Source organism: Citrus clementina, unplaced genomic scaffold (assembly GCF_000493195.1).
Source record: "Citrus clementina cultivar Clemenules unplaced genomic scaffold, Citrus_clementina_v1.0 scaffold_3, whole genome shotgun sequence".
Lineage (NCBI taxonomy): Eukaryota > Viridiplantae > Streptophyta > Magnoliopsida > Sapindales > Rutaceae > Citrus > Citrus x clementina.
Window position 1 is genome coordinate 41,747,228 of NW_006262339.1, and position 22,826 is coordinate 41,770,053.

General features: G+C 35.9%; 5 protein-coding genes across 7 annotated transcripts; 1 reads left to right on the forward strand and 4 right to left on the reverse strand.

The window, feature by feature from the left end:
• The first annotated feature begins 539 nt into the window (after positions 1–539).
• On the forward strand, positions 540–7,549 carry LOC18047201 (probable inactive leucine-rich repeat receptor-like protein kinase At3g03770). Its single transcript, XM_006443423.2, has 9 exons — positions 540–1,317; positions 1,402–2,877; positions 3,278–3,411; positions 3,582–3,822; positions 4,229–4,434; positions 4,530–4,582; positions 5,746–5,857; positions 6,192–6,477; positions 6,634–7,549. Exons 2-8 carry the CDS (start codon positions 1,536–1,538, stop codon positions 6,462–6,464), a joined length of 2,361 nt encoding a protein of 786 aa, XP_006443486.1. The 5' UTR covers positions 540–1,317; positions 1,402–1,535; the 3' UTR covers positions 6,465–6,477; positions 6,634–7,549.
• Positions 7,550–7,645: 96 nt separating this feature from the next.
• On the reverse strand, positions 7,646–11,338 carry LOC18047202 (ubiquitin-conjugating enzyme E2 2). Of its 3 annotated transcripts, none has more exons than XR_002906560.1 (6): positions 11,010–11,338; positions 10,895–10,920; positions 10,102–10,191; positions 9,847–9,935; positions 7,860–8,128; positions 7,646–7,776 (listed from the first exon to the last, which is right to left on the reverse strand). XR_002906560.1 is itself a non-coding variant. In XM_006443426.2 (5 exons), the coding sequence occupies exons 1-5, from the start codon at positions 11,132–11,134 to the stop codon at positions 8,000–8,002; spliced, it is 459 nt and encodes a 152-aa protein (XP_006443489.1). In that variant the 5' UTR covers positions 11,135–11,338; the 3' UTR covers positions 7,649–7,999. The 3 variants fall into 3 exon arrangements, 1 of the variants encoding a protein (XP_006443489.1); XR_002906561.1 differs by having other exon boundaries at positions 7,649–7,776; positions 7,914–8,128; XM_006443426.2 differs by having other exon boundaries at positions 7,649–8,128.
• A 2,115-nt stretch (positions 11,339–13,453) lies between these two features.
• On the reverse strand, positions 13,454–16,095 carry LOC18050182 (ubiquitin-conjugating enzyme E2 2). The gene is made up of 5 exons (XM_006443428.2): positions 15,772–16,095; positions 15,651–15,676; positions 15,180–15,269; positions 14,918–15,006; positions 13,454–13,997 (listed from the first exon to the last, which is right to left on the reverse strand). The coding sequence occupies exons 1-5, from the start codon at positions 15,894–15,896 to the stop codon at positions 13,869–13,871; spliced, it is 459 nt and encodes a 152-aa protein (XP_006443491.1). The 5' UTR covers positions 15,897–16,095; the 3' UTR covers positions 13,454–13,868.
• A 1,961-nt stretch (positions 16,096–18,056) lies between these two features.
• On the reverse strand, positions 18,057–19,422 carry LOC18050183 (LOB domain-containing protein 20). Its single transcript, XM_006443429.2, has 2 exons — positions 18,940–19,422; positions 18,057–18,588 (listed from the first exon to the last, which is right to left on the reverse strand). Exons 1-2 carry the CDS (start codon positions 19,315–19,317, stop codon positions 18,214–18,216), a joined length of 753 nt encoding a protein of 250 aa, XP_006443492.1. The 5' UTR covers positions 19,318–19,422; the 3' UTR covers positions 18,057–18,213.
• Positions 19,423–20,167: 745 nt separating this feature from the next.
• On the reverse strand, positions 20,168–22,425 carry LOC18050184 (histone-lysine N-methyltransferase SUVR3). Its single transcript, XM_006443430.2, has 2 exons — positions 21,686–22,425; positions 20,168–20,884 (listed from the first exon to the last, which is right to left on the reverse strand). Exons 1-2 carry the CDS (start codon positions 22,386–22,388, stop codon positions 20,496–20,498), a joined length of 1,092 nt encoding a protein of 363 aa, XP_006443493.1. The 5' UTR covers positions 22,389–22,425; the 3' UTR covers positions 20,168–20,495.
• Positions 22,426–22,826: the final 401 nt, after the last annotated feature.

The window sequence follows — 22,826 nt, forward strand, 5'->3', positions numbered from 1 at the left end:
CATTCTTTTTTTCTTTTGTAATTTTTCATCTGTGAGGATTATTTGTCAATATAGAAATTTGATACTGTAATCAATATTAAAAAAAAAAAAAAAAGTACCCACACATACACACATATATCTAAGAAAATAAATGATGAATACTATGTAAGAGAAAATTTGGTAGTTACAGGGTGAACACTTTCTTATCAAAATAATAATAATATAATAAATTAGAGACCCTCCTGAATATTTCCAACATGCTTCTCAAATTGCATGAGTGTTGGATTCATCAACTTATTATTATTATTATTATTATTATTATTATTATTTTATCATCAATTGATGTGCAAAAGGGTGATGTTATCAGTTATCACGGCCTCCTGAGAAAAAAAAAAACTTTAAATTCAACGTGAAATGAAAAATGTAAGGAATCAAATCGAATTGTCAAAATGAAATGAGAGGCGAACAATTTAACTGTTCAGAAAAGAAGCAAAGGCGCCAAAAGCAACGGACGGAACATAAAAGTGGGTCCCACGTTTCAAAGGGACAAAACCAGAGAAAGCCAAAGCCCACCCCGCAACGAAAGTGATGCCAAAGCTTACAATTTGTATTACCTTAAAAATTCTGTTCGGTTCATTTAAATTTTATTATAAAATCATTTTCAAAATTCCAAATTTTATAACCAAAAAATTCGCTGCATGCAGCGAGAAAGCAGCAAGTGAAGAATAAAGGGTTCCCCCCGTCAGCAAGAATCTTTTCTTTTTTTTTTTCGCTTTTTTTTTTCCCTTTGTTTTTTAAGAAAGCAAAAATTAAGAGAGCATTAGTTTTGCTGTCATGATAAGTATGGTGTTCAAGAGAGTGTCGGCTAGTGGGAAGTGTTTTGTCATTCAGTCATTGTGTTTGCAATTTTCTTATGAACCCGTGTCAATAAAATGTCTTGGCTTGTGAACAGAAACTGAAATTGAGCTTCTTTGTGTGTCAGTGAGATTTACAGTGTCTGTGCATTGAATGTATGGTTGCTAAATTTTTGCTTTTTTCTTCTTCTTCTTTTCTTTTTTCCCCCCGAAGTGGATAGTCAAGAAATATGAAGAGATTATGACTTGAGATTTTTTTTTATTTTATTTGAAGTGATGATCTGAATTAACTGGGCTTTGGTTTCTATGGTAGAAGTTTTGTTCTATTTTGTGAGGGGATTTCTTCATGAGTTAGGCAAGGAATTAATTCGTTTTGAAGTTAGAATTTATGTGTTCAAAGTTAGTTTCAAGTGACCTTTCTAAAGTCTTTAAGGTATATTGTTGGAAATTAGCTGGCTTTTTTGTTCAATCAGTCTCTCAAGAGGTAAGCTCCTTATGATCCTTTAGAAGTTTTTAGTTATGATAATGTCGATTGATAAATTATCTGTAATTTGTATAATATTTGCAGAGTTTCTGTTGATCTTGGGAGCTGGCGCTTCTGTAATTGAGAAGCTAGAGGCATCACTCTGTTATCCCAGCGGATTTTTAAAAGCTCTAGAATCCCTTTGTGATTTTCTCTAGTGTTCCTTTTTGTATGCATTGATGGCAAGAGCATCCAGATTCAGTCAGTGTGCACTTCTGGTGCTTGCTTACATTTTGCTTCAGGTCAATCATTCGGAGCAACTGCAGTCTTCTCAGGCTCAGACCCTTTTGAGGATTCAAGGGCTTTTAAACAATCCAACTGTTTTAAGCAGCTGGAATATCACCACTGAGTTCTGCAATACAGAACCAACCTCGTCTTTAACTGTAGTATGCTACGAAGAGAGCATAACCCAGCTGCATATAGTCGGCAACAAGAGAGCTCCTACGTTGCCTCTAAGCTTTTCCATGGATTCCTTTGTGACGACTCTTGTTAAGCTTCCGGACTTGAAAGTCCTCAGGCTGGTTTCTCTAGGTCTATGGGGTCCCTTGTCTGGTAAAATTTCACGTTTATCGTCACTGGAAATACTTAATATGAGCTCAAATTTCCTGAATGGTTCTGTACCTCAGGAGCTTTCAATTTTAACTAGCCTTCAAACACTCATACTTGATGAAAACATGCTTGCTGGTCGGGTTCCAGATTGGTTGGGTTCATTACCGATTTTGGCTGTTTTGAGCTTGAGGAATAATATGTTCAATGGGACTTTGCCTGATTCGTTTAGTTACTTGGAGAATCTTAGAGTTCTTGCGCTTTCAAACAATCACTTTTACGGAGAAGTTCCTGACTTCAGTGGTTTGACTTACCTTCAAGTACTTGACTTGGAAAATAATGCTTTGGGACCTCAGTTTCCTAAAGTTGGCAAAAAGTTGGTTACAATGATACTGAGCAAAAACAAGTTCAGGTCTGCCATTCCTGCTGAAGTGAGTTCCTATTATCAGCTTCAGCGGCTAGATCTCTCATCTAATAGATTTGTTGGACCATTCCCTCAAGCACTTTTATCCTTACCTTCTATTACTTATTTGAATATTGCTGATAACAAACTCACGGGGAAGCTTTTCGATGATCTTTCTTGCAATCCCGAACTTGGATTTGTGGACTTGTCATCAAATCTGCTGACTGGACAGTTGCCGGATTGTCTACTTGCAGGTTCTAAAAACAGGGTTGTCCTGTATGCTAGAAATTGTCTAGCAGCTGGAAATGAAAATCAACACCCGCTTTCCTTTTGTCAGAATGAGGCTTTGGCAGTGGGAATTTTACCTCTGCAAAAGAAGCAGAAACAAGTTTCCAAAGCAGTTCTTGCGTTGAGTATAATAGGAGGAATTATTGGGGGAATCTCACTTTTTGTGATTGCTTTCTTGCTTGTTAGGAGAACTAAGTCCAAGCAAACAATGAAGAAGACTCCAACAAGAGTAATTCAAGAAAATGCTTCAACTGGGTACACCTCGAAGTTCCTCTCAGATGCAAGTAAGGCTTCATCTCCCCTTAATCCCCCTGCCAAGTAATTCCCATTCTGTGTTTCTGTTGAAATCAAGCATGAATCTGGGCACACCTCAAAGCTGCTACTGGAGTCATGCATTGTGCAAGCTTTAATGTATTTATGCATGTGTCCACACACAATGTAGTGTTGCATTTTTAGGACATAGGACCGTAAGTTTTAATTGAAAGGTTGTCTTTGAATACTCTATTTTGATCATCCAACTTGAAGCCCTCACATAGAAATTATTGACCAGTCAGTTGCAAGAAATCGAGTGATGATTGTGTTCTTGTCTTAAAGCCAGTTAATAATATTCTTGAACTGTTAAATTGTTGTCCAAGTTTTAAGCTATATTAAAATTGACCATATGATCGTTTGTGCCCCCTGAAGGGTATATTTCTCAAACAATGAAGTTGGGAGCACTTGGTCTTCCAGCTTATCGAACCTTTTCCTTGGAAGAGCTTGAGGAAGCTACAAACAACTTCGACACCTCTGCTTTCATGGGTGAAGGTTCTAAAGGGCAGGTATGCTACTCTGGTACAATATATATATGATGCCTACTTTCATGTCGCAATGATGCACAGTATGACAGTTCTGACAATTTGTATTTTCCCTTTGCGTGATCCGTTCAAAGAACGGAAAAGGAAAAGTTGGTCCAGCATTTCTCTACACCTCACATATTTCATGCTTGCAGATGTACAGGGGTCGCCTGAAGAATGGTACCTTCATTGCCATTAGGTGCCTTAAAATGAAAAAAAGCCACAGCACTCGAAACTTCATGCACCATATAGAGCTGATATCAAAACTCAGACATTGTCATTTAGTCAGTGCTCTTGGACACTGCTTTGAATGCTACTTTGATGATTCAAGTGTTAGCAGAATATTTCTCATCTTCGAATACGTTCCAAACGGCACACTAAGGAGCTGGATATCTGGTAATTCATGAAAATCTTTAATTCGTTTCTCAGGGTGGAGGATATAAAGTAATTAAAGCCACTCTTTTGTACTCCTCTGCTCTATAAGCCGGCTTTATGGGGTCTTCAAAAGTAGCTGTGAATTTTTTAACCTTGATCCTGCGTGTAGTCATTGAATAAAGTAATCAATCAGTCTAGATAGTTCAGTTTCCTGCAAGTAATTAATTTACTTAAAGAGAATAATTCGTGGTTTTTAAAATATATTGTTCAAAGTCATCAAGAAAAGACCGAATCGGAATCATGTTCCATAGTAATCACAAGAAATTACTATTTTATGTCCTCCATCCTGACTTGTTGTTATATCCAGTTAATCAAATTATGCCTTTATGTTCTGGCTGGTTTCAAAGTCTTAGATACTTTTATGCAGAAGGGCATGCCTGGCAATCACTTACTTGGACACAACGTATATCAGCTGCAATAGGGGTGGCAAGGGGCATACAATTTTTACATACAGGGATTGTGCCTGGTGTATTTTCAAATAATTTGAAAATAACAGACATTCTACTAGATCAGAACCTTGTTGCAAAAATTAGCAGTTATAACCTGCCTTTATTAGCAGAAAATGCCGAGAAGGTAAAAAGGAGAGAATCTTCCTTTTCATCATTCTGTCCATCTTTTCCAGTGCCATGCACTTTTCAGTTGATTTGTAGCTTGCTTCATCTGTGCAGGTTGGTCATGTAACCCCTTATTCTGGATCCATAAATCCTACAAATAGTGCAAGGTAGGTAATTGCTTCAATAGTCTGACAAATGTTGTTGCAGTTCATTAGAAATATTAAAAAATAGGGATATTATCATTTTTCCACCAAAGGTATTCTGACACATCATGTCAGTACCACGGTTTAGTAAAACTATCAATTTACCACCAAACATTTAAACTGTTAGCATTTTCTCACCATTCCGTTAAAACTCAGTTAATATGTAATGAAAATTTTCTAAAAGGTCAATTTTACCCCTGGAGCATAAAAGACCATGTAATTAACTTTTTATGAATTTTGTAATTAAATCATCATTTATTGTTCTTCCTTCTTAAAGGACAAAAATTACCCTTTATGAATTTTGTAAAATTGACCGTGTGGTGTTAGGTAATTCATAAATTGATTTAATTTATTTAATTTTTAAAGGGCAAATTTATTTATTTAATTTTTTGTGTAAAATTATTATCATCATATCAAAGATTAAATTGCTTCTTTTGCACTTTTTTTTTTTTTTGCCCTTTCATAAATTGAGTTTTAGTAGTATAATAAATTGTCTTTAGCTCGTCAATTTAATAAATAAATTTGCCCTTTAAAAATTAAATCAATTTATGAAGTACCTAGCACCACACGGTCAATTTTACAAAATTTATAAAGGGTAATTTTTGTCCTTTAAGAAGGAAGAACAACAAATGATGATTTAATTATAAAATTCATAAAAGGTTAATTACATAGTCTTTTACGCTCCAGGGTAAAATTGACATTTTATAAATTTTCTGTTACATATTAATTGAGTTTTAACGGAATGGTGGGAAAATGCTAACAGTTTAAACGTTTGATGGTAAATTGATAGTTTTACCAAACCATGGTACTGACATGATGTGTCAGAATACCTTTAGTGGGAAAATGATAATATCCCTAAAAAATAAAAGGAAAAACTAAAAAGGAAGCCTTAACGGGCAACTAAAATTGCTAAAAAGAATATGTTGGGTATAAACGTATAAGATCATGCACTAATAAATCATGCTGCATGAATATCTACTGCTATGAGAAAATAAGTGATGACAATCTTCAAATTTCCTCTAGTTTCTGCTCTTAGAATTTTCTAGTCATACAATTCTACCAAAACAAATTCATTCTGATTTAAATTGATGTAAGAACTGTTCTCTCTACACTCTCTTATTTGGCAGGGGGAAACTTGAAGATAAGATTGACATTTATGACTTTGGATTAATTTTACTAGAAATTATTGTTGGGAGGCCATTAAAATCCAGGAAAGAAGTGGATCTTCTGAAAAATCAGGTAATGGTTCTGCTTGTTTACATTACTTTCTTTCAAAAATCTTTCATATCCATTCTTCTTTCTCAGTCATCATGTGAAGAGTTCAGAATGCCGTGGAAATTTGATCACTCTTTGGTGCACAGCTAACACAGTAACACCCTAGGATTTGTGTTCTAAAATTGCATCTACTCGGGCTCTTCTAGATTTATGCCAACTCTACTGCTAAAACTTGAATGTTTCTCTTCTTTGCATCCTTAATCTGGTGGCTTACAACTATGTCATGTTAACATAGACCGAAACCTCTTCATGATTACTAGCTGGTTACTCATGACAGCATACCTTTGACTTTCTGTAGTTACAAGCTGTCATTACTGCTGATGAATCAGCACGACGGAGCATGGTTGATCCAGCAGTTAACAAGGCATGTTTGGATGAGTCACTGAAGACAATGATGGAAGTCTGTGTCAGGTGTCTGCTTAAGAACCCAGCAGAGAGACCTTCAGTTGAGGACGTGCTATGGAATTTGCAGTTTGCTGCTCAAGTTCAGGATGCATGGCATTCTCAGAGCAGTGAAGGGTCTCCAATCTCACCTCCATGGCCATCACACCAACACCTTTCCTTTCATTAGTTGCAACATTCAGGTCCTTACACTGCTAAATATAAACCTGTTAACAAATCTTTTGATATAAATACACATCTTATTTCCTACAAACTCTCCAGTAAATGTTGAGTTTCTGGTCTTCGATCTTCGCTTTACATTGTGCCTACTGATTTGAAACAAAAAATTTGAAATGCAGGACATGCTGTACGTGGCTTGATGACAATTGTGCCTGAACATTTTCTATCACTCCTACCTCTTTCCTTCCATGTAATTTTTGCGACAAACAACTCTAAAGTTACAGTTGAAGATGACATTTTTCAGAGAGACCAAAAGCTAGCTGTCTCTTGTTATGCTAAACATCTTGTTTCCAGTTCTCCATGGTTGGATCCTAGCACATATCCTGGATTATAGATCAATGGTTGCAGGTCCCGTATCCCAGTCAAATCATCTATGCATTTGTTTAATATTTTTCCACAATGATGATCAAAGGGGATATGTTGTCTGCGTCCATTACTCTTTCTTTACTATTGTAAGGTGCAGCTAAAAGTAATGATGTACAAGCTTTTTCTATGTTATTGTATACACATATCTAAGCCCAATGTTTTGGCAGGAGATGGTTGTTCACTTTCGAACGTTTTGCTTCTTTCTGGGATCCGGGTTGAATCTCAAATTTTTACAATTTACAACCTCAAAATCGTTTAGCCGTAGGTGTGGCCTGTCAAAATTCAAGTTTCAAGATCAGTCTCTATTTGAATAACATTCAGTAAAACCCTACAGGTTTAGTAAGATATCGTCAACCTAACGGAATTCAGAGATCCATCTTCAGCCATTAATATTCCATCCAACTTACAATGCAATGAGCGTATCAGATATTGCCAGAACAAGAAGTCTCCATTCACTAATTAGATTAAGACAGGATTTTATCCCAAGTCTTAATCGCATCTGTTCAATTTTTCTATGCAATCGCTTTCCTAGCTCATGGCCCCCATAATTCGTGGTCCTCTATGTCAGTTGTCATCCTCTTGATCACCTTTATATTTCATTTTTCCTCTTCAAATAATAATGTTTCGAGGTTTCATGTCCATGGATGTCGACATGCTCAAGCTCGAGGAAACTCCAAAAGGGAGGTAAAAGGAAAATGAGGTTGTAATGGAGAAAGGGAATTTGGTGAAAAAATAATCACCATAAAACACAATGCAAAATAAGAGTTACTAAAAGACGGCCATTCACAACATTCAAAAATCCCACAAAATAATTCCAGTGAGTAAGAGCTCCTCTGTTTTCCTCTTTTGAGAGTTGAAGATTGTCTTTAAGACATCATTGTACTCCTATACAAATGCTACAAATAAATTACAGTTAGATGAAAAATGTTTCAAAAGTATAATTTAAAAAAAAAATTGAGAAATTAGCAAGAGGTTCAACCAGAGCTGTCTACAAATCATCCAAAGAAATCCTCTAACTCTGATAACAATGCACCTGAAATCACATTTATGAAGGACACCACTATTGGACAAATCCAGGGAACATCGTCACTTCAGAACCAGAGTGCTTTTATTAGGCTTTTAGTCTGCTGTCCAGCTCTGCTCCACTATTTCCCGCACTCTTCGGTTGTACTCTCTCTTATTCTCACTGAACAGCCGAGCTGCTTCAGAGTTTGCAGGAGAGTTTGGATTTGGATCACAAAGCAGAGACTGATAAAGACATAAGTAGCATCGGGTTAGCATCATCTTGTACATCCACTGACAACCCCCCAAGCTCATTTATTTTAGGATCAACCATAACTCACATGAAATCTCATGCAAAAACCAAATTGTCAAGTGCAAACATAGCATATTTGAAAGCTATATTATTAACCAATTATTTTAAAGAACACATTATAACCAAACTATAAATGTTTGAAATATTGATGAAGAAGCTGATGCAAGATTCCATCATGTTGTGAGTGAGTGAGTGAGTCAGAGGGGGAGAGAGGGAGGGGGGGGGGGGGAGGGGAAAAAAAAACCAGCACAACCTGGTAACAAGGATAATTTCAGTTTGAATAAGCATGTATTCTGATTACCAGCTACCATCAACAAAGATCAAAAAGATAAAAGAAAATGCCAAAATCATAACAAATACTCCACAATGCCATCATTGTTATGAGAAAGACAAATTTGAAAACTTTTCATTTGCATTTTAAGTCAAAAGACAAATTTGAAAACTTTCCATTGCATTTTAAGTCAAGTTAAATATGGTAAGTACAATATCATGTCTTCTCCCACCAAAAACAAAAAAAAAAAAAAGATTCCAGATTAAGAGTGCCAACAGTAATACTACCTGGGATACTTGTCATTGTACGATTTTGACCCCATGCACATGAGTTTAGGAATGAGCATGAAATTTTACAGGTTCGTCTATGTACAGTAAAAAGTGCTCTATATCACAGTTTTATGTTAGCTTTCGCGTGGATTAAAAATTAGATAACTAGAATTCCAGCCTTGTTTTGTCTAGTCCATAGAAACACTTGAAAACAGCCGCATGTTTGATACTAAATCTCAAAAATCAGTTTGTTTACAGCATTTTTCAGATGAGACAACTGACTATAGATTCCTCAAATTTCTTTAATGGAAAATACTTAAAATCATTCATATCAATGCATCAAACAGTAATATTTATGTGTCGTATTTCAGACCATAAACTTAAACATCAAATAATAAAGTGACCAGGTCATAAAATCACAGATAAAAGAGAAGCAAGATATGTTGGGAAGAAAACAAAAGAGAAACACCGTGCAATTAGTCTTTCTTATGCACATAAAAGATACAAAGGAACACAGTAGGCAAACCAAATAATATGAAGTCATCATTTGATGAAACAGGGACTTTGGTCTATGCAAACCAGCAGATTTTCTATTTCGAAGATTGTCTTAAAACATGGAAGATTCACATTTATGTTCAGTTAATATATGAAAACATATATAATGATGCAAAAAAAATGCCTTCACAGTGCAGGCTTGTTGACCTCATAAGCACTTGGAATTGCGTCAGGGTAAGACAATCTGAAAAGCTTTTAGCCACTAATATCATGGGTGTGATTCAGTTGCCAATTCAAACTATCTCCACATTTCAATTAAGTAGAAGGACTTATAAAAAGAAGAAAGGGGGAAACAGGAAACATAACAAAAATACGGAAAAGGGGGAAACAGGAAACATTTAACAGGGGAAACCTTAAAAAATGTGTTAGTCATATTGTCTATTCTCTTTTCTTTTTCCCCCTTCAAAGCAAAAAAGCAATTTTCTTTCAATAACCAACATTAATTATAAGAAATTACGCAGGCAGAAAACATCCAATATCAATCAATGATTAACAAGAAATAGAATCCTTTTCCCACAATCAAGAAAAATGAAAGAAAAGTCAAACAAATTTGCACCTGAATAGAGGTCAGTATAGCTGCAACATCATATATAGGACTCCACTGATTTTGTAAAATATCCAAACAAATACTTCCATCTGCATAGACTGAACAAACCATAGGCACAAGTCAGAAATCAGAGTCAATCATTACGAAGACCATGTGCAATATAATAACAAGCAACATATCATTTATCACCAAAATTCAAAGAGAACAATAACAAGAAAAATATAATTAATAAATAAATAGAAAAATAATTTACAAATAACATACTATTTGGATGAAACATCCGTGAGACGAAACGAACTGTTGGGGGTTTATTTGGATAATCCTCTGTGAATTGTAGAGTCAACTTGAACGTACCTGAAGAAATTCAAGAAAATGCTTAGATGACAAATGCAAAAACCTAAATATTTCAACTGTAAAGACAAAGGATAAGGCATAAGCAATCATTTTTGTTAAGTAGGAGTATTTAGGCCTCAAATGCGACTGAAAGCAAGGATAGCACGATATAGAAACAGAGGTATAATTATTTACTAAAGCAGATTGTCCACCATCATGCAGCAATCGATCTAAAGCCACTTCGGCAATTAAAATTCCATCAAAAACACCATTTACATAATTGGAACGTGAAAGCATCGTTTACAAGATAGCTCATTCTGCTCATATTGACAGTCCTTCTGATCAAAGATGATGACAAAAAAAAAAGAAAAAAAAAAGAAAAAAAAAAGAGGTGATCGAATTTTCTCAACATCAAACCGGAAAAAAAAAAAAAAAAAAACCACTAACACAAACATGGACAAGGTAATTAAATTGTAACAATATATACAAGTTATGACCCACAACAGCAAATACAACACAAGCCAAGAACCATAGGAATTCAACCATGTTCTATACACAGAATCAGCTTAGTTACAGGCAAAATAAAAAAGTCAGCTCATCAAAGCTTTCGCTTAATTATACATTAAAACTAATGAACGAAACCTAACAAGCAAAAGCTGAGTGAAAAATGAAATCAAAAGCATAAAATTATTTCTATAAAGTAAAAAGACAATAAAATTCCCACCTCCGTCCCAGGGAGTATCATCGGGCCTGCAAAACACCACGAAAAAGGAAAAAAAAATCAAAACAAAAACCAAAAGAAGTACAAAAAAGAAGAAAAGGAAGAAAAGAAAGTGTACCCAAAAATAACGGCGTTCCACAACATGATGTTGTTGTCTTGAGGGGCACCGCTGATGCCGGCGGGTGGATCTTGCTGGAGGCGCTTGAAGTCCCGCATCAGCCGCTTCTTCGCCGGTGTTGACATGGCGACGTCGTGTTCTACAGAGAGAGAACGAGAGAGGAAAGTTCTAGAGAAAAGAGGGATCTGAGCAAAAATCTAATCTAAAGAAGACTTTGTTGCTGCATACGAGTTGCCATGACATAGCAATAGGCCCAGGCAATAGGCATAACCTGTGCAACACCGCCAGCTAGTTTTGGTTTGTGAATTGTGATTGTGATTTGTGAGTCCCACGCACACACTCTAGTCACAGCCGCCTTCTACTTTTTATTTATTACGCGTCGTGGGATCTGAGCTGTTCAAACTTCAAATTGTTTTATGTCATTTACCGCAAGGGCCACGTAATTTTGTTATGTATTTCGAAAGAAATTAACCGCCGCCACCACCACCAAATTACTTTATTTTTTAAGAATCATCCATTTTACCAGTAATTGTTTGTAATGCTGAAATATCTTGCATGGGAGTGGAGAGGATAAAGTATCTGAAACTCTTCAATTTAATTTAATCCGAATTGGGGTTCGCATCCAGTTCGGAAACTTTTCTCACCCTTCACTGGCCCCAACGTTCAGATTCTTATGCTACTAAATTTTAATTCTATAATATTATCCCTCTCCTCTCGACGACCCATAAATAAATACACACCTTATTTTGAAAATTTCTTTCCCATATTAACCCTCGAATAAATGCAGAATTTTCTGGTCTTTCATTTTGGCTTGACATCATCTATAATGGTCTGATGGGGGCAGTTACAGTACATGCATGTATCTCATACATGCATGCATAAAAAATTATCGTTAGATTAAATGGAGTAGATCCAATGGTTGAGATTCATCTTAGTGTTAAATAATAAAAAAATTTACAAGAAATGAAAACATGTAAAACTGGCAACTTGAAACTTTGAACTAATAAATATGAAACAACTACCATTAATATTGATATTATAACCATTAAACTTGAAACCAAAATAACTTGAAACTTTAGACAACGAATATGAAACTTGTGATCATAAACTTGCAATCTCAAGAATCATACAAATCATGTACCAATAATATATGAAACAACTACGATTAATCTTGATATTATGACCATTAAACTTAAAAATAAAGTAACTTGAAACATAGGGTAATGAACATAAAACTTGAGATCCTAAAAATCATACACATCATGAACCAATAAATATAAAACAACTACCATTAATATTGATATTAGGATCATTAAACTTGAAACTAAAGTAACTTGAAGCTGAGAGCAATGAACATGAAATTTGGGATCATTAACTTACAACCCTGAAAATCATGCAATTAATAGACCAATAAACATGAAACACCTACCGTTAACTTGATATTGTGACCATTAAACTTGAAACCACAAAGAATTTGAAACTGAGGGCAATACACATGAAACTCAAGATCATAAACTTGCAACCCTGAAAATCATGTAATTAATGAGTCAATAAACATGAAACACTATTATTAACTTGATATTAGAACCATTAAATTTGAAACTAAAAAAACTTGAAACTGAGGGTAATGAACATTAAATTAGGGATCATTAACTTGCAACACTGACAATTATACAATTAAATAGACCAATAAATATGAAACATCTATTGTTAACTTGTTATGGGAACCATTAAACTTGAAATCGAGGGTAATAAATATAAAATTTGAGATCATTAACAACCCTAAGAATCATATAATTAATGAATTAATAAATACAAAACACCTACCGTTAACATGATACCGATATTATTAAACTTAAAACTATTTTTTTATTGTTATCTGACCTATATTAGTAAAATAAGTATTATTTTATTTCATAATTTTTTAATCGTTTAAGGAGCTCCAAGTTCTTTTTCTTTTTTTCCAACTGTTTGGCTGCCAAGTGGCAATGTTTTTTAATTTTTTTATTCCTTGCATGTATGTATGCATGTATTAATTTATTATAGCACAGGCCTGATTGCAAGCAAAAACACTTTAGGGTCCTACGCTCATCCTGTTCGCTCATAGCCTAGCAACAACCGATTCGCGCCTCAAAACATTTTCTATCACTCTTCTCTTGCCCCGCCTACGTAAATTTGGTGACAATCATCACCACAAGGTTAACAGTTGAAGAGGAGAGACAAAAAGCTAGCTGCCTAACTGCCAATGCCTGTTAAGTTACGTCCTGCATCCCATCAAGTATGGTCCTGTAGCCACCTCCTAACTTAATTGCCTCCCTTCATCCCTATTTCAGAGAATATAATTACAAGGTTTCACCTCCAGCAATGCGGACATTGTCAAGCTCAAGCATATTGAAAAACATAGATAAAAAAGAGGGAGGTTATAATACATTCCAACAGTAATGGAGAAAAAAGGGCTTCAACAGAATAAGCAATCACCATAAAAATACAATGCAAGATGGCCGTTCACAACATCCAAAAATCCGACTAAATAATTCCAATGAAAAAGAGCTCCTCTGAGGTTGTCTTAAGACATACATCACTGATTCACTGCAGCAATAATACCCCTATACAAATGCTACAGATAAATTACAGTTACATGAAAGATGTTGAAAAGAAGAAGATGGAAATGTTGAGAAATTAACAAGAGGTTCAACCAGAGCTATCTGGGAGGAAGAATCTGAAGAGATTCTCTAATAACAATGCACCTGAAATCAGATTGATTACGGAGTACACGACTATTGAACAAACCAGCCACACCAGCCCCAGTTTTCATCTTTTATTTCTACAGCATAACCGGCCGGTGCTTTCATTGGACTTTTAGTCGGCTGTCCAGCTTTGCTCCACTATTTCACGCACTCTTCGGTTGTACTCTCGTTTATTCTCACTAAACAGCCGAGCTGCTTCAGAATTTGCAGGGGAGTTTGGATTTGGATCACAAAGCAGCGACTGGTAAAGACATATAAGTAGTGTCATGTTAGAATCATAAATACAACCACTGCGAATCTCACAAGCTCATTTGCTTCAAGATCAACCATCATTTGTACTAAATATCATTTGAAAACCAAGTTGGCAAGTGCATACATAACATATTTGAAAGCAATTGACTAACCAATTACACCAAAAAAAATAAAGTTTTGAAATAATGGGGAAGATAATACAGGGGGCCAACATATGGTGACAGAATCAATGAAACCTGGTACTAAGGAACATTTCAATTTAATGAAAACATGTGTACTAACTAACATCGACATAGCAAAACAGGATAAAATATCCTGAAAACCAAACAATGCAATCCTTGTCATCACAAGGCAAATATGGAAATGTTCCAATGCATTTTAGTAAGTATTAGATATGGTACGTACAACAACACTTTTTTGAAAATTGGATATTGATGATCGTCTCAAACATGGAAGATTCACTTTTTAACTTTGTTTAATATAACAAAAAAATATACATAATGATGCAAAAAGGCCTTCACGGTACAGAAATGTAAGCCGACAGATGCTTTCGGACGTCATGAGCACTAAGATCTTATTAGGTTCAGATACTCTTAGATATATTTAGCCAATAATATCATATGTTTGACTTAGTTGAGTATACCATTCAAACTATCTCCTCATTTCCTTAAAATGGGAGGAATTACATATACACGAAACAAAAGGACAAAACAAGTTACCAGTCATATCATTAGTATCTTCTTTCTTTGATGCAAAAGCACAATTTTCTTGCAAGTTCTCGATAATCAGGCATTAATTATAAGAAATTAAGCACAGTGAAAACATCCAATTTCAATCAATGATAAACAAGAAACAGAATCTCTTTCCAATAGACAGGAATGAACAAGAAAAGTCAAAACGAAGTTTCACCTGGATGGAGGTCAGTATAGCTGCAACATCATATATAGGACTCCACTGATTTTGTAATATATCCAGGCAGATACTTCCATCCGCATAGACTGATCAAACCATAGGTAAAGAGTCAGAAATCAAAATCAATCGTTATCAAGACCATGAGCCATAGAATCCCTATAGCACAATAATCAGCAAAATTCAAAGAAAGAATAATAGCAAGAAACTTATCATCAATAAAACATTAGCAACAAAATTTAAAAATAAGATAATGACGTACTATTTGGATGAAACATCCGTGAAACGAACCGAACTGTTGGAGGTTTATTCGGATAATCCTCTGTAAACTGAAGAGTCAACTTGAACGTACCTAGAAAAGTTCAAGAAATAGCTAAAACAACACTTGCAAAAACCTATAACTTTCAAGAAAAAGAGACGCTATAACGAAATATGATAAGTCATAGGCAATCATGTTACTTAATGGTGGTTCAGGTTTAGTGGGAGTCTTTATTTTAAGCCTACAATGTAAATCAAAGCAAGTATACCATAACATACAACCTAACATATAATTAATTACAGAAGCAGATTGTCCACGATTAGGTAACAAAAATTCAACAAAAATAAGCTACAATCAAATATTAGGCAAAACCAATAATTCAGCTTAACAAAAGTTTTACATTTTTACAGCTGAATGAAAGTAAAATTAAAAGCATAAATATTTTGTAAAAATCAAAGATAATCAAATACCCACCTCCGTCCCAGGGAGTATCATCAGGCCTACGAAACATCACCAAATGAAAAACAAACAAGAAAATCAAAACATAAACCAGAAAAGTTACAAGACAAAAACAAAGGTTAATTAAAACAAATACCCAAAAATAACGGCGTTCCATAACATGATGTTGTTGTCTTGAGGGGCCCCGCTGATTCCGGCGGGTGGATCTTGCTGGAGGCGCTTGAAGTCCCGCATCAGCCGCTTCTTCGCCGGTGTTGACATAGTGGCGTTTTAGAGAGCAAAACTGAGAAGCGGCTTTTGCAGAGGGGGGGAGGGGGGAGAATGAGAGAAGAAGCTTCTAGAGAAAGAAGAGATCTGGGCAAAACCTTGTGAGGATGCTGCATGCGAGTTAACATGACAATAATGGGCCGGGGCCGGGGTTGGCTGAGCAGTGAGCACCAATTTTTCTTTTTTTAATTTTAATGTTTAACGATAAAGTTACAAATTTTTCCACGCATTTTTATTTTATTTTATATTGATATTAATTCAATTCGTTTTAGTCAGTGGGCTGAGGAAAAATATACATATGGTCCCCACGCCACACACAAGTAGGACACCTATGTATTTATCGAAATTGACCTTGGCCAAAACTCCTTTCCAAAATCGTCTTGCATCCTTCACATGTTCTCTCATTGGAAAGCATGTAGTGCAGCAATATGTCAAACACCAGTACACCACCCGCAAAATTCTACAGAGAGTATGAGTATATTGAGGAATTTGATATTATGGATGCATTTTTGTCCATATTTGCAAATTCCTCATTTTCTCAAATGCTTAGCTCAGCACTCCTGTCATTTAATGAAAACCATCAGGGACGATAATGATATTCGCAAACCCGTAAATCCATTCACACCAGTCCGTTGCGGGTTGTGAGCGGGTTTGATATTAGGAATTGAAATTCGCACTATGTTGTAGGTGGATTTAGTATTAGGTACATATCCGATGGATACTCACATGAATATCTGCCAAATCTATAATTTTTTTAATACAATTTTAATTAAAAAAATAATTAAATCTAAAAGTATATAAATAAAATAAATATAGAGTGCAAACATGTCATGTGTGGTGTGTGCAAGTTGCAACTCATAACCTAACCTAAAGGAAACCTAACTTAAAGGAAACCCAAACTATTTCTTTTTCATCTGTGAGCAGCAGTCGCAAAATCTAACCTTCTAAACTATTTCTCTTTCACCCATGGGCAGTAGCCGCACACCCATTTTCCTTTCACCCGTGAGCCGCAGCCGCACACCCATGAAATTTTCATGGCATTTGTGGTTATTTTTTATGGATTTATATATTTCATACTTAAAATCGAGAATTTGTATAGAATTGATGTTGAAATTTTAATTTTATATTTACATTGATTAAATTTAAAATTCAGTATATTATGTGGAATTTTAGCTTAATAATATAAATTTACATATTGATTTTTATTAATATAACCTTTCGACAGTCAAATCAGTCACCAGACTTTTGGAAATATAAATTTAGAAGGAGAAAGATTAGAGAGAGAAAGTTAGACTTTTTACTTTTTGAGTCTATTTTTTTTCTTACATTTTAGTGAGAATGAAAGACATATTTGTCGACCAAACGGATTTGACTTAAGTCTTAGCTATTTTGATGACAAATGTCATTGCTCTTGTGACATTTGACAACACTTATTTTTTAGTACGCATGTTGATTGACATATGGATATACAAACTTATCTATAGATTAAAGGAAAAAAACGTTTTATCTTTAGGTTATTTTTACTAAGACCTTGAGATTATAGGAGCCTTTAAATTTAAGAGGTTTGTCCTACGATAAGAGCCTAGAACCTCAACATCTTTTGGGCTTTGAAGTCTTATTACTTAGGAGAATCATTCTAGGTGATTTGTCCACCACTTCGTGGGCTTAATTGAGAGAAAATTTATTAAATGGGCCTTATTGAGATTAAATTTCTTTGGGCTTTATTAAATCTATTTTATTTTTGATCCAACACCAACTTGGATTTAAGATTCAACACTGCCTCCTTTAGTTGGAAAGAGTTCAACTTCCCTTCTTAGTTTGTATAAAATGTAAATTTCTTCATAATTTATTATATCTAAATTCTTCACCTTTTGGGGTCAATTTAGCTACGCTAATCAGAGTTGACCCCGATAAATTTGTAATCTTTTTTGTTTCATTGTATGTTGTTGTGTGTTTAGTCCTCTATCTAATACATCCGTATCACAATTGCTTGTACGCTAATTTCCTACTGTGTAATTTTTTTATGTTATTTCGTTAATTTCCTCCAACATGACTCGGGGACAGGCTGCTGCGAGTGGGACTGTGAGGTCTTGCAATCCAATTAATTGGGCATAGTGATGGACCAGGACTGTATATAAAAGAACTGCTTAAAGATCGTACAATCTAGCATCGGCAAGGCCAGTGCTTTCTATGTATTTGATTACTATGACTCCATAAAAAGTATATAACATGTACTGTAAAATCACTTAAACTGTTAATTATTAAGAGAAAACTAAAGAAAAATCAAGAAACCCTGAACATAAAACGGAAGTTAATTTGTTCTCCTGTGATTGTGAAGTATCTGATGATGATCATTAGTAAACATGATTGGAATCTGACTCTCTTCTTCATCATCTTCGTCGTCGTGGGCAGGCCTTGAAAGTTCATGAAGAGGCTCCATGCTGTGGCAAGATAGCACTGTCTCAGCTGCAAAGTCGAAGTTGGAAGTAAGGTTGCTCATGTTGATGAAGTTTGTGGAGGCCGAGGAGCTGTTTGAGTAAGCAGGCTGCTGTTGCTGTTGATGCAGTAATGCAACATGTTGCGGCTGTTGCGGTTGCTGTGATGTTTGGAGAGCGTTTGCCATCGCAAACCTGCTGTTTAAAAGTTGATTTTGCACCATTGTTAGCTCTGCTTGCAGGGAGGCCACCTGCAATTTAATATTTATAATATCAATTGCTTTTCTTATTGCAGTTTTTGGTTCAATGGGGGCTAGAAGAATAAATTACAGACTTTAAAGGGCTAAAATAAAATAAAAGAAAATCTGTAATGCTAAAATGTAAAATGTTCAAAGTAATTGATCAAATTTCAATTAACGCCCTTATTTTTACCAGAATTTTGTCACCTTTTATGTGACATTTCTCATGAAGCGGTACGCGCAAGAATTGGTAGTTAATCTACTCTTATATAAATAAAATAATAGTAATAATTAATTAATTTTTGTAACTGAAACGAGCATTTGGCTTAGAAACAAAATTAATTACTATCGGCAAATTAAAACCTGTTGCTGCAGAGCAAGAATGGTGGAAACACAACCGTAAACCGGGTCGGAGAGGCGGGCCTGGGCCTCGTAAGATATAGTAACCACAGCATCTTGCCGCCGGTTCACCGGAATGTGTAGCAAGAGCTTGGATACATTGCTAGCACCAAAGACTTTGTGCACGGCAGCGAACCGGGCGGCTCCCTGGTCTGAGCCAAAGTGGGGTGCAAAGATGCACCCACTAACGCACTTTCTCCTCAAGAACTTGCATGCCCCACATGGAGCTGCTGGTGCAGGTGCTGACATGGGCTCGGCCTCTGGCGAGGGCGCGGTGGTGGCACGTTTTCCAGCGCCCCTTCGACGGGGTTCGGATATGGGGTCGGGCTGTTGCTCAGCCATTTTCTGGGGTGGGTTAGGCTCAGAGTTTGTTCAAAACGGAAAGGTGGTGGAGTTGTTACTTATATGTGAGAAATTATGACGCTGGGCACGTTAGTTTCGTGATGGGTAGCATGGTGAATGTGGTAAGCTTCTTTATCTTTTTCGTTTTTGTTTTAAAAAAAAAGAATATGTATGACCATTGCAACCCATTTTTGTAAATTCCATATAAATGTGGATATACACACACACACGAATAATGTAATGACCAATATTGCTAATGTTATAATCTATAACATCATCGTGTGATGTTAAGTTGATAAATACTTTGTGTGATGGTGTCATGTATGTTGATAATGCTCTATAAGGTGAGCAATCGTATCATGCCAGTGTAATTAAATTGAGGTATAGGCTAATACTATCATACCATCGATATTTAACAGTAATTTTGTATGGTATAAACTACATAAATGGCTATTTATGAATAAATCAAAGAACTTATATATCTTCGTATTGACGAGATTAAATCTTTGTGCTATTGTCCATGATATATATTAATTAATTATAGTTTGTTTTTATATATATTTTTTTTCCTCTACAAAACGTGTATCTAGCTAATTATCTTTAAAATGTAATTATGATATCAGAAACAAGAGAGGGACATTATGGTTGGTGAGGGAGGGAGAGATGGAAATGGGAAGAGCCTGAGAGTGTGATGGGCACGGGCAAAGGAGGTGTCGGTGGGTGGGTTATGGGTTTAATTAATTAATTAATTACAGGTTTAAGATGAGAAAATTTGAAAAATAAAATAATGATGTTAATATTTAAGGTTATTAGTTTGGAACATGAATCATGATACATGAAGAAGGCTGGGTTGTCTTGATGAGAAGGCACAATATTTGTGCTGCCCGTGGCGTGTGGGATGCTTCACCTCCAACTCCAAGCTTGCTAATGCTAACAGTAACAGAAGTTCCAGACACTTCCAGTAATGCATTTTGCACTCACCCTTTTTAACTTTCACTCCTCCTCGACATCCCTACGCAACTTCACTACACATCATTTTTAATTTGCAACATTGCATTCCAAAATTGGGTCTCAAAGATTAAGAAAAATATATACTGGTCCAAGAAGACACAAGATAATTCTTCTCGTTAAACATATAGAGTAGGGTGAACTTGGGGTAAATCTTGCAATAGATAGATTCAAGTATTCTCTGAAGGCAAGATTCCAAAACAAGAAGTGCTGCCACAGTAACATGGTAGGCCCTTTGGCCTGGCCCTAATTTCCCCGTAGCTAAAAGCAAGCTCTTCACCTTCTTTTATGTCTTTTGAAGCCAAGAAGCAGAGGCGAGGAAGTATAGATCCTGAGCTTCTCACCAGTGTTGTTGACAGGTCACCACCATCGCAAGAATGATTAATAAATCGGGCAATGTTTCCAATTATTGTGGCATCAATGTTCATCCTCAAACAAGCCTTTCCAGATGGAAGGTGCTCCCTTATGACCAAAAGAGCAGAGGAATTTCCGGGACTCGATGCAAGTCCATCATAGATTTGTTGCCGCCGCCTTGCTTCTTTTGTGGTCAAAAGTTCACCTATTCAAGCAAACATCAACTAAGACAATTTCTAACAAATGTCCACAGAAACAAACAATAATTATTTCTTAAATATCCAAGTAAATGAAAATGTTTTACACACTAGACCAATTCAAAGCAATCAGTTATTACCATAATGTTTCATAAACCCCGTGATGTGGGAAGAATGGAAAGAAAGATCAAAAACATCACCCAAAGTGCCCAACAATGGCTAGTTGAATGGAGAAAATACAATAGAGAGTCAAAGCTATAACTCAGGAAAAGTAAGCAGCTATATAATGGTAGTCATAAGAACTGGAAGATATGGCTAACGGCAAGCTAAACAGCCCTATGGTAGATGCAAAACATAGTGGTTATAGACTCTATTCTACCACGTAGCAGATGTAAAATATAAGCTGTATTAGACGAACAAAATTTGCCTACCAATTAGGCAAAATTAATCCAAATAATAAGGGATAAAAACTATAAGATTTGAAACATGGGATTCGATAATACTGCCATTGAACTAGAATTGTACGAACTGAAGGTGGTCTTCTTCTTGGTCAAAATAAATAAACAAATGTAATTCCTTCATCCGCACAATCCCATTCTAAAACTATGAACTTATGATTCCATACTACCGTAACACAGCAGAAATATAATTCCAACAACGGCACGCGCTAAATCTAATAATAAGTCTTACTGTATCAAATAATCATCAAGCAGATGCAACTAGGCATATGTATAATTAAAATCACAAGCATCAAAAACTCTAAACAAATATTACAAAAATGCCAACATACATTTCCATTTTGCCGATACCTGCGTACTCACAGATGAATTGCCCTTGCTTTATGAATTGATCGGCATATAAACCCCACCCTTTATTCACACTCCTCACAATCTTCAATCTCACCGATATTCCTCTCTGAGTCAACCGATTCCCGCACTCAGACCCGCACCCGCAACTCGGTCCGCACTCACTCACTATGCCCACATCCTCCAGACCCGAAAAACACGGACACCCAAATACCCCATCACCAAGTCCCACCTCAAAACACTCTTCACAGTCGCACCCAGATTCACTTTCGTCTGACTCGCAGACAAGACTCACTGAGTCAAACCCGAGTGGACTCAGAGAAGAGTTTGATTCAGCATCAGCAGCAGCATTGGTGGAGGCCCAAAATTGGCGTGGTGGGAATTGGGCAGGACAAGGAGGAGGGATTATCTGTGATGGGGTGTAAATGAAGTAGGCGTAGGGGGTTTTGTCGACGGCATTGTGAAATGGGATCGGGAAATTCTCGACGGACCTGGAGGCATCGAGAGAGCGGGAGAGAGTGATGGATTTGGAGATTTGGGAAAAGGTTCTGCATGTAAGAGATACGTTGGCGAGCTCCCCTGGGGTTAGCCATGGGAGTATTAAGCGAGCCCACTGAAGGAATTGATTCTGCTTTTGTTCTTCATCTACCTCGATGGTTCGTTTGTGACAGTTTATCAGCTCCGTCGGTGCATTGCTGAATGCCATCGAGTTTTCAATGCTGTGTCGTCTGGAACTCGCATAGTCGCATCTCGTTTGTTGTGGTTTTTAAGTTTTAGCATGAACAAAATGTACACACGGAAAATACGATGTCGTTTCGACCACTTGCTCTAAAAGTCTTAATTGTTATCATTATTAAGCAGAAGCGAAACAATTACATGGGGGTTTCGTAGGGGTGTTCAAAATCTAATTCGATCCGCTCAATTCATCCAATTCGCTGAATTTGATCCGTATAAATTCGATTCGTGGATTGAATATGGATTGAAAATTTAAAAATTCGTAGTCAATGGATTGGATATAGATTTACTTCTGTAAATCTGCAGAAATCGGTGAATCCATAAAAAAAAAAAAATTTAAAAAAAAAAAATATATATATATATATATAATTAAAAAATTATTATAAATTTAATTAAAAAATTATAAATG